An 11,821-nucleotide genomic window follows, 5' to 3' on the forward strand; every position below is an offset into this window, starting at 1 on the left:
ATATATATATATATATAATTCAGTAGTCTTTCTATTTCCAAAACATGCAAAGAAAAACACTTATTTGTTGAATGATAATTTTCTCACTACCTTCTGCTTGGACACTAAATAAAAATAATTTTGGATTTTAAAGTCGAGATAACTCGGAGACTAGAATAGAATTAAAGGTTCTTTATGACATATGTAATGCAAAGTGTTTAATAAGTAAAATACATGACAACGGTAAGATACTGTTTCAATCAGTTTTAACGTTTAAAATGAGCTGCTAAAGATGTGTACACTTTTATTTTTATTTTTCTACACTTTATGGCAGAACGAACTCCTTTGTAATTCTGAAAAGACTCAATGTACTAAAAGCACTTTACTATCTTACTCTAAAATTATATTCTAGTTGTTGTCGACTTCATTAATTTTTTCCCGAATATGCTACTTAAGACACCCTTTCATTGTACACAAGCCTAGATTACAAATGGCAAAATCTCCCTAAATTAGTCCAACTGCAGACATAACATTTAATATAATAAGTGCTGCTCTATGGAATCGGCCAAGCTGAGAGTCAGTACTCAGGAAAACCCTTTATCAGGCATGATTATGTATTAATTTGGCAAGTATTTACTGATCACCTACTAAGTGCCGGCACGGGGCTAGAAGTTGAACTTAAATACACACTTTGATCATTAAGGACACATCTTAGAGAAATCAAACTCCAAAACGCCCAAGGTCTTTGATGAACACACTACTCACAGACTGAGAACTGGTGGCCAACAGTTTCATCAATTCATCCTCCTATTTGAGGTGACCCAAATCCGGGCACCGGACTATTAAACCAACCTCAAAAGTGCAGATGAGAGGAAAACAGAGCTACCGCGTAGTAGCAGAATGCGTACAAGTCCTCTCAACACCCGGTCTCCGTGGAACTGTGGGGACTCCTAGGTGGGCCCCGCGAGTCAGAGTGGCCAGAGAGACGACTTATGAGTCGGGATCAGGCAGAGGCGGGATAGCCTAAGGCCAGCACGACTTCGCTCACCTCTTCCACCTCGATCTCCTTGTAGTCGATCTCTTCGAAGTTGAGGACCTGGGTGGGGGCTTCGATCATCTCACCCGCAGAAGACGAGGAGGAGGAGGAGGCGGCGGAGGCTGTAGACATGATCCCTCGAGGAGCCCGGGGGGCTCGGAGAGGCGGCCACCCGGAAGCTCCGGGGGAGATCCGCGCCCACCAGCCTCCGCACCGACCTTCCGCCTGGAGCCACCGCGATCAGTGATCTGGAGCAGCCGCCACAGCGGAGTCCCGGCTCAGGCTCAGCTGCTCCGCTGCGTTTTCCGCCGAGCCCGGCCCACTATACTTCCGGTTCCGGCCTGAAATCGGAAACAAGGGGTGGGCCGTAAACTCAAGGGAGGGGAGGGGACAGTTTTTGAGGCTAAGACGGAAAGGAAGGACAGATTGGGGCGGGGCGGGGGAAGGTGAGAGGCTAACTTGGACCTGTAGGACAAACTTCGCGAGATCCTTGTCGAAGGCTTTCAGGCACCACATAATATCGCGAGACCTAATGCGCTGACGTACTGAAAGTGCGCGAACGGAAGTGTCGCGGGGCAAGAGAGAGTGACAATGTAGTTGGTTGTTTAGGATTAGCGCGAAAGATGAAAAATACGATTTCGCCTCTGCTTGGTGAACTGTGTCATGGCCGCATTCCCTTTCTTTGAGAGACCTGCACATGGAAGGAGTAGTGTGGGAATGAGTTATTGTGACGAAGTTGATTATTCAGTTTCAGCCCTAAACTAAGCCAAACTATTTCTTTAAGAAGCTTTGGAAAATATGTTACTGTCAATGAGGTATTCCGGAGGAAGGAATTGCTACTGTTATTTGAGCCAGTCTCTGACGCTCTGCGAGACTCTAAAGAAAATAATCTGGAGCACTTTGTAGTCTGAATACTCAGGAACAGAAGTTACTATTTTGATGTTACCTAACAGGTTAGGAAAGGTAGGTATTTATCATATGGCATACTGTGGCGTGTTCGTCATGTTAGCATATATCGAGTATGGAGTATATGCTAGTTAATTTACATTTATAGTGAGTAACTAGCTATAGTCTAGAAAGCTACTTTTGTTGCCCTTTTCAGAACATGAGAAAATAGAAATATTAATACATTTATGATCCTCAAGTACTATACAGTATTGCCTATGCTGTTGCTGTAAACACAATTTTTAATAAAACTACTGCTAAATTTCACTTAATTTGCCCTGAAGTCTGGCGTGAATAATGGGATTTAGGGATGAAAGTTTTAAGACTAAGGATGGAACTCTGCAAATGCCTAATTCTAAATTTAATAGAAGTTCCTAAAGAAACAGTCTAAAAGAGAAAGTCAGAGGAATGGTGTTCCAGTTTTCACTGGAGGGGAGCTTTCCTATTAAGGAATATATAAGTAAATAACTTCAGAGATAAATTAAAACACATTGTGATTACATAGGTCATTGCATTTAGAAGTCAAGAAGTTATGAACTGGATTCTAGCATTTATAAATTTGTAATTTTTGTTAACACTTGGTAGGTCAGTGAATGGGTGAAGGGATGAAGGAATAACTTTTTTTTTTTTTAAGATTTATTTATTTGTGCATACAGAACTGGGGTACAGGCCAGAGGCTCAGGGGCAGTGAGAGGCTTCACCAGAGACAGAGTGGGGAACAGAACAGGCAGACCGACTAAGTACATTGCTGAGGGGAGCAGCGGGCGGGGCAGGAGAGGTCTGCCACGCCATGTGGTCACCTCAGGGGCAGTTGGGAATCGAACTCATGCGGAAGCGGCCTTAGTTTCTCAGTGCTGTGCTTTAACCAGCTGCGCCACCAGGGAGGGCCAGGAATAACTTTTTATTGTACTCTTTTTATGTATTTATCCAGTCTTGACTACATATACTAGTTTTATGATGCTAACTCCTATTTTCTCCCAATATTCAAATTTTCCCTGCATTTGAACCTGTTGGACTCCTGTCTAGATATAATATAAACGTTTATACTTCAAATTTCCAAAAGCAGCTTTGAAAGTTATTACCACAAATACATTCTTCCTTGTGTATATCCTACTCCATTATGATTGCATCAACCACTCATATGTCCAAGTGAAGACTTAAGACTATTTGCACCTGTAAAATGATGCTTAATGTACTGATAACCAAACAAGCAGATTAAGTAAGTGGGAAAGTACCTTTACTTGAATTCCCAAAATAAGTTGGTCACATTTTAACTTCTGCTGTTAAACACTGCATGCTCAAATCTGATTTCTTTTTAACAACTCTGTCCTAATAAGGTGGATGTTACCAGCTTGGTACTCAAGAAATATTACATCTTCTGGATGAATGAACAACTTTCACCAGTCCTCTCTTGCCCTTGAGAGAAAGATCCATTTTCTGTACCTTCAAGTTTATGACTAGAATCCTGTTGACAAGGACTAATCACATTATCCTGCTTAATTTTTCTCCTTGAAATTTTGTTAGGAAAAATATCATAGAAATGTTAAAAAAAATTACAGTAAACACTTGTATACCTCCCATCAAGAGTCTACCATTCACAGTGTACTTTCTATATCATATACCTGTCTCCACCCCATATATGCATACATCTATCTTTTTTGATGGATGTATTTTTTTTTTTAAGATTTATTTATTCATACAGAACTGGGGTACAGGCCAGAGGCTCAGAGGTGGTGAGAGGCTTCACCAGAGGCAGAGCTGGGAACAGAACAGGCAGATCGACGACGACGTATACTGCTGAGGGGAGCAGTGGGCGGGCCAGGAGAGATCTGCCGCGCCTTGTGGTCACCTCCGGGGCAGGCGGGAATTGAACTCATGGGGAAGTGGCCCTAGCCTCTCAGTACTGTGCTTTTACCCGCTGCACCACCAGGGAGGGCTGATGGATGTATTTCAAAGTGAATTTCCTACATGATTTTTGAACATCTACCCCAATTCATCTGCTTCTGTGTTTTATTCACTGATTTGGACTTATAGCCATGGAACTACTTAAGATCAGTTCTCTTGTTTGCTTACAGACCACTAGTGTTTTTTGTTGTTGTTTTTTTTTTTTGTCTGCACCTTTTCACTAGGTCCTGACAAAGTCCCAGTGGTGTTCATGCCTTAAGATTGCCCCATTGCCAATCCATGTTTCCCATTCTGTGATTTGATTATATGAGCTGGAACTTTCTCTCATTTTTCGTTTAAACTGATTCAAATTATATTGTTGTCACTTGCAATCAAAAAATCTGAGGTAATAGAGTTTGAACCAGGAGAAATGGGGGAAGGAAGCTGAATGCATTTTCTCAATTTTAACTTAACATTCTCTTTAACTTGCATGAGTTTAGCATGGAAATTTCAGTTTAATAACTTCAATAGTAATCTTATCGACTTCCAATCTTCACAAATTCCTAGATAGGTATCAAGTCTTTAAGTAGTCTCCTGGAGTAAATTTCACTTTTACACTAATCCCAGGAGATTAGGATCAGGGTTTAAAAATCCATTTCCTACTACCTCTATATGTTCTACGTGGGATTTTCACCTTATCTAGCTTAGTTTGGATGTGAGTGTATCTGGCATCTATTTCCATGCAGAGTTAGCAGAAACAGACAAGAATTTGACTTCAATGTTGTATTGACATGTATGATGCTTCAGATAAAGGTTTCCATATTTTTTATGAGTTAATATAACCATTGTTACAAGTAACAGGGAGCTCAAAATAAAATTTAAGCAGTAAGAGTTATTGGCTTACTTTAGAATGTCAAGAGCTAGGATAGGCTTCCAGTTTCATTTAATTAAACTAACATAACATCAATATAGTTTCATTTATTTTTCCTTTTGTTTATTATTTGCTATTCTAGAATGATGTTTCTCAACCTCCCTCTCCCCCCCCCCCACATTGTTACCCCTCTGAGGAGATTTTTCAGACTTTCTTAATGCCACTCAAGGTTTTGTCATCACAGATATGCCATATTTGTATATTTTATGCATTTTTACTTTTCACATTACACATCACACTATCCTACAACAGAGAGAAACATCTTTTGGTAGTTATCTCAGAAGAGCAGGGAACTTGCTTTTTTTCAAAAGCCCTTGACAGTTATTCCCCTGACTGAGGAATGGAGGATAGGAGATTTGAGGTTGCAAATATCTCTAACTTAAGTCTGGGATTCATGGAAGCAAGGACTCTTAGAAGAGCTATTAACTAGAAGGAAAGTTTGAAAAAAAAAAAAAAAAACAAAAACCCAAAGGAGAGGCAAAGCAGCATATGCAATCAATGAATCTTTGTTAACACAGGTTGAACTTTATACCTAGAAAAGTACTCTCTACTGCCTGCCCCACAACCAGAATAGGTCAATCCAATCAAATAATTGTTGGAAATTCAGAAATAGTTTTCTGCTGTATGTATTCAAAACTGCAATATGGATAGGATAGCCAACTCCTTAGCCATTCAGTGACAGTGCTGGAGACACAACTCCCCAAATCAATGCATTTCTTTGGTATTTGATTATTAATATCAAAGATCCTTTATCTCTGGTCCTTTGCTGCCTAAAGAGCTGCTGGGAAGACAATGCGGCTGTCAAGAGAGGCCATGTGAAAGTGGAGTAGAGACTTTGCAGTTACAACTAGAAGATGCTCTCAGACACTACATATAGCTGACATCTGCAGCTAAGATTTGTTAGTCTTTGTGGTTTTATTTGTATATTTTAGAGTGGTTGGAGAAATGTTTAAGGACTTCTTTCATTTCTTTGTGTGAAGAAAGTTTCTCTGATGATGACTATTAAAAATTTGAAGAGATAATCTTTAATGTTGATAACTGTGGGCATTGCATTTATTAAACTTTAAAACATTACAAAAGGAGCTTTATTAAAAACTGAAAACTAATACAAATTTAGTGTTTAGTATCACCTCTAACCCTGAATTTCCCTTTCAGTTATTATATACTTTATATAAATATATGTTTTACAAAAGGAGCCTTCTTAAAAATTAAAAAGAAAATGGATAAAAATTTAGTGTTTAGTACTGCCTCTAGCACTGAATTTTTTCAAAACTATTATGTTCTATATATATATATATATATATATGTATATATTAGCTCCCAAATAAATGTATCTAAATCCTTTCCTTTTCGTCTCAGAGCATCTTAACTTTCTGTTTTTTACATGTACCATGACAGAGAAGTTTGTGAATCATCAAGTTAGGAAGATACAGTCAAAGCAAGATGTAGCAGTGGTTTAAACAGTACAAATAATGGTCATAGGCATTTGGGATAAGTGTGCAGATAAAGAAATATTGAGGAAATGGAATTGGTGGGATTAGTGTTTGGCTGTGGGAGAAGGACATAAAAGAAAGGGTAATGTTATGAATTACAGAAATGATACAGTCTTTGAAAAGGCAACGTAAAGGATGACTCCCACATTTCTCACTTGTGCAACTTATGATAGGAGTTGTGCCAGACTGGGACAGGGTTGGGGGGAAAGAATAAAGAAATCAGTTTTAGACATGTTGAGCTACAAGTACCAGAGAGACTTCCAAATGTATTTATCAAGTAGGCAGCTAATCTTAGACAAAAAGAGGGAGCATTATTTAGAAAAATAGATAATGGTCTGCTGATGATATATTAAGGAAGATAAATGCATGAGATCACGTGGGGAAGGTAGGTAAAATGAAATAGGATAGGACTTAAGACAAAATCTTGAAGAATAAAATGTTTAAGGTGTGGGTGGATACGGAGGAACTGAGAAAGGAATTTGTGGAAAGCTAGAAATTACGATGATTTTGGCAACCAAGATAAAAGTGTATTGCAATTTTGAGAATTTCTGAGAAATTACTCATGAGAAAATTTCAACAATACCCACTGGAGCTGGGTCTTGTCTCCTGAGGGCTGGCTAAGTGATATCTTTGTGGGTAGTGGTTATAAATGAGCTCAACTGGGTATATTGGGAGGTCTACTTGTGGATGTGTAAGGTTCTTTGTAGTATAGAATCTAGTAAAAGGAGAGGGGGATACATCAGGAGCTGAAAGCTATGGCTTTATTGATACCACTTTCTAGTGAAGGTAATATTGTCAAGATAGGAGGATGGAATATATTTTCCTTTATCGTTTATTTGGAGTTAGATTTTGAAAATATATCTAATGTATGTGAGTTTCCATATGTCGTTTTGTTCTGAGACCCACAAATTTTAGAAGTCTTGCTTTTGTATGCATTAGATTTTTATTCCTGTGAACCAGGATTTACACATAGGTTGTTCCCAAATTATATTTTAATTTTTGCAGTGCCCTACAATTGTCTCTAGCCTACCATTTAGCTGTCTAGAGACACTGATATTAGCCTCCCTCTATCTTTCCACCCCTTTACTGTCATAGTGTCGTTCACTGTTTAATCATAGAAGGTTCCTATTTGAGATGATTTGTTAGGTTGTTTTTTTAGGTCTGAGAATGATCAACACAAAATTCCATGTAAGTCAGTGAATATTGGTAATGTTCCTAGGCCCCCCAAAATCAGGTTTTAAAAGCAGAAACTTAGTCAGATAAGAACATACTTCAGAAATAAAGTAGTCTTCATAGAAATATTGCTTTTCACTACAAAAGCACATTCATTAAATCTTAGTTTTATTTCACAGACTATTATGTCAAATCACTGTTCTTAGATGCTCTTTCTCAGAAGAAATTCCAGAAGCAATTTGGCTTCATTTACGTGAATAAATAAGGGTGTCTCATTTCACACAGCCTCAGGGAATCACAAATTAAAACTTTCCACTAAAATGGATGCCATCTACTATTCATTATTTCAACAGACAAACCACTCCACTCTGCTGAAGTTGCAATCAGAGTAAGGGATATATAGTGCTTGAAACCTGCAAGGCTGAGAGGGTCTACTTTGCATTCTTGTTCATAAGCAGCCCATTTCACATCTTCCTCTGAGTTTCCCAGCACCCCACAGAGCTACTCTCAGAGGCGCAAAGCTTCATTAAGTAAATAGAAGCTCCATATTTAGAAGCCATCTCTGGGAATTTAGAGTGCTCTGAGAGGGAAATTGCTACTATCAAGATTAAGGTATTAATGAAAAGTTCTGTTAAATTTCTGTTGGGATGCTAATTAATCTTCTAAAAATTGTTAATCAATTCAATTATGTAACACAGTTAAACTTTAACGTAAGGTACAGGAAAAGTAACCCAGCCTTTCAATTATGCCCATGGGCATTCAGAAAGTTAAGGGAAATAATCTAAAAGGGAAATCATTTTCAAACAGTGTTTTAGTTTAATATTCAATACTCATTTGTTATGTCACATTTGATAAGTTTGGGAAATACTCAATATTCAGTGCTCAGATATTTAAGTAAATGTTAGAAGTATTAGAAGACATTCAGAAAGTGGAGTTATAATAACTATTATTTAATAGAATTTCCTATCTGAAGTATAGAAGATAATTTTAGAACAAATTCTTAAACTCATGCTGGTAACTTAAATTATTAAATTAAAAAAATCATCTGATAAATTTTTAATATTTGAAGCTCACTAACCATGATGTCACTACTGAGCTAAATAAGTTATATGAACTATTCTCTAGTTCAATATCAAAATGTTTGTAGTGTTAGTAGAAATTTGAATTCCATCAATTTTGTTAAACATTAAAATGTCATCCATCTTTAAATTTCTAAATCTCAATGTTTATAAACATTTTATAAAATGTCAATCCATCTCTGAATCTTAAAGTTTATAAAATCTTAATGTATACACAAGTATATAATAGTACAGTGCCTAGAAAATGTGTTAAAGTGCTGACATGAATAAAATAACTAAAGAGAGAGAAGTAAATGACATTATGGCACAAAAAGACAGTCTAGAGTCAATCAGTGAGTATTACTTCTGGAGAGTGACTCAATAGGTCTCAAATGTGACTGAGGCAGCCTTAGTTTCTATAACACATTCTAGTTGTAGTTGAGGACCCTACGGTCACATATAGACAGTAACGTATTTTAATAAATAATATTTAATTTTGAATAACTCAACATTATTGATAATACTGCACCCATTTTCCTGTTGTTTAAAAGGAGAATGTATTAGTGATTCTGTTCTGATTTGTAATGTATCTCTGCAAGTGAAGACTGTTTCCAGTAGGAACCATGGGACAATTTATCCAGCGAGGACACCTGTAATTTCTCAGTAATTGTTAGCTTTGTAAATTCAGTGAGCTTAGTTTTAGTGGTATACTCAAAGGATGTTCAAAGATTTGATTCCTGCATGGCCAAATCACTAGGGGCAATATCAACTAAAAGGCCAAAACTGTAAACTAGTCCTGAATGAGGGGCTGGGGATAAGAAGAAGGTGACAATTACGTTATAGTAGATCAACAGAGGTTTCAAAAGGGTGGTGTATTTAAAGATATTGGTACAGTTGTGATTAACTCATTTAGTGTGCTATGAGATCATTTTATAAGTACCATCTCTCAAACTGAAACAACAGCTTTGTAACCACAGGAAAACATTTCATTTTAATTGGCCCTAGAGGATCCTTGTGAATCTGGGTTTCGGAAACCCAGATTACTATTTCTAGGCAACTGTTGAGCTAGATTTTGTTACTAATTCAGCTTCTGAGCAATCCAGTTGTAGGCTTCTATTGAGCCTTCAATTTTGGAGTCTTTTAGCAAATGATTAATTATGAACTTTGCCTGAAAAATATTTTTTCAATGGAGCCTTCCCTGGACAAATAGAGGCTTTTTTCATTTATTTGATGAGTTAATTATGCTTTAGAGTTATATCATGATGATTTTTTCTAATAGCATTTACTTATATGATTATTTACTACTGATTTAAAGTCATTTATGCTTAAAACTTGGGTGTGAATGGCATGGTGGAATTCTTCAGTATCAGGGAGCAGAAATGAAAGTTAAAATTTAATAAAAGCACATCTTACTTTTTTAAAGATTTATTTATACATAAAAAAGCTGGGGTGTAGGCCAGAGATGCAGGGGTGAGCAGATTCATCAGAGACAGAATGGGGAACAGAACAGGCAGATCCACTGAAATATACCGCTGAGGGGAACAGTGGGTGAGACAGGAGAGGTCTGCTGTGCATTTGGGTTAGCTCCCTGGCCAGGGATTGAGTTTGTGCTGTAGTGGCTGCAATAGCTTCATAGTTCAGTGTCTTAATACCTTGTGCCACCAGGGAAGCCTCAAAGCATAACATTTTAGAGAGGAAGCTCAGTTAATGGGTATTTAGGAGTGTAGCCATAGCACAGTGTGCATCAAATGTGCTGCTATACTATGTGCCATGAAGTAGAAGTTAATAATTTTGGAACGTTGAAAAATAGTAGATATTTGGTTTATGTTAAGGTTTTAAATCTGTATTTCTTTAACTTCTCTAGTAAATACTTTGGTTTCAGTGATAATTCGCAATTGCTTAAGGTATATCATTATCCTGATCAAAACTGTATGAAAGTCATAGCCTAAAGGGAAATTTCAAACTAAGCCATTCTTGATCAATTTAAATAAGAGTAAGTTTTATACCTCCTTATGCATTTAAACAATTCAAAACTTTACTAATCAATATAAACCATCTTCATTAAAGAAAAAAAACAATAGCATATTTGCATTGACTTGATGTTTATTAAACTAACAAATATGGAGTTGTTTTTGGTTTCAATTTCATGTAATATTGCTTACCTTAACTTCCCTGCTCAGAATTGATTTCTACATTTTCTAAAGGACTCATTATCAACTTTAATAAACTTCAGATTGATCCCCTTTGGAGACATTTCCTGTGTCTCTAGCTTAATTAAAAAAAAAATCATCAGAACTGATAATCCACCTCTAATTGAAGCATATTGAACTAGCATACAAATGATTTCTGAAAGCATCAATGTTTAGTTGCAGAACTACAGTAAGAAGTAAAATCTGGATTAAAATTTAGTATTGAAATGCCACTAGATCTTAAAGAATTTGGGAGATTGGTACATATGGAGAACCAGAAGAAAATGATTGTACTTCCAAGATTTCTTTTGGCCCCAGATTTCTAATTGACTATACATTTATGTTTATATTAAGGAATTTGGAATTTTTTAGAGTTTAATCTTTTATTTTTATTCTTGATTCTTTATGACTAAAAACAGAATGTGATTATCTCCTATCCCCTTTTTTTCACCTCCCAAAAAAGTCCTTCAGTGAAGGTATTATCTGTTAGCTAGGTTGTCAAAAGTGAACTTTTAAAAAAGTTAAAGTTCAGAGCTGAGTAAAGTGGGTTACTATGGCTGTATCTTGTTCTGGTGTATTTATTCCTGGAGACCCCAATCCTAAGGCACTTATTCACTCCATCAGTGATTTCCTGCGTGTGTAAATAGTGGTGCCCTTAAAGGTTATTTCGCCTGGTGCTAAGACGAAAAGTTATATTTTATTTTCACATCCTCTCTTTTTACTTTATAGTTTCTTCCACTTATATACCAAGTGCTATTATTTGCTTGATGTAGCAAATGCTATGAGTGACCCCACCCATCTTACTATTTCCACATGTGCCAGCTTCACTTCCAAGGGTGAGTAGCTATATTTTTGTTAGAGGGCTAATGTTGGAATGCCAGAACCCACTTTGTCCACATGCTTGGGCAGCCTGAAGGTATGTGGGTCCTTAACCCTGTGATCTGTACCTAGGCTCTTCATCCTGTTCTCTGCTGCAGTAGTTGTAGTGCATCCCTTTGGTGTCCACAGGGGATAGTTGGCTTAATATTAACAGTATTGACTGTCTTTTGTTTATTGACTTTCTTTTCCCTATCAGGGTCAGTTTCAAAGGAGCTATCTATACTCAACTTTTGTCTCACGATTTTCTTCTAAGG

At 37.0% G+C, this 11,821-nt stretch overlaps 1 protein-coding gene across 2 annotated transcripts in view; it reads right to left on the reverse strand.

The window, feature by feature from the left end:
• Positions 1–1,497, reverse strand: part of MAP3K7 (mitogen-activated protein kinase kinase kinase 7) — a 56,159-nt gene extending 54,662 nt beyond the window's left edge. Inside the window, exons 1-2 of one of the 2 annotated variants that reach the window (XM_004673700.2) lie at positions 1,481–1,497; positions 1,028–1,356 (exon numbers count right to left, since the gene is read on the reverse strand). In XM_004673700.2, coding sequence (XP_004673757.1) covers positions 1,028–1,147 — 120 coding nt within the window. In that variant the 5' untranslated portion in view covers positions 1,148–1,356; positions 1,481–1,497. The remainder of the gene's footprint in view (positions 1–1,027; positions 1,357–1,480) is intronic. The other variant, XM_004673701.2, reaches the window with a different exon arrangement.
• Between the last annotated feature and the right edge of the window lie 10,324 nt (positions 1,498–11,821).

The sequence above is a fragment of the Condylura cristata genome, unplaced genomic scaffold (genome assembly GCF_000260355.1).
Source record: "Condylura cristata isolate star-nosed mole 26May11 unplaced genomic scaffold, ConCri1.0 scaffold00001, whole genome shotgun sequence".
Taxonomy (NCBI): Eukaryota; Metazoa; Chordata; class Mammalia; order Eulipotyphla; family Talpidae; genus Condylura; species Condylura cristata.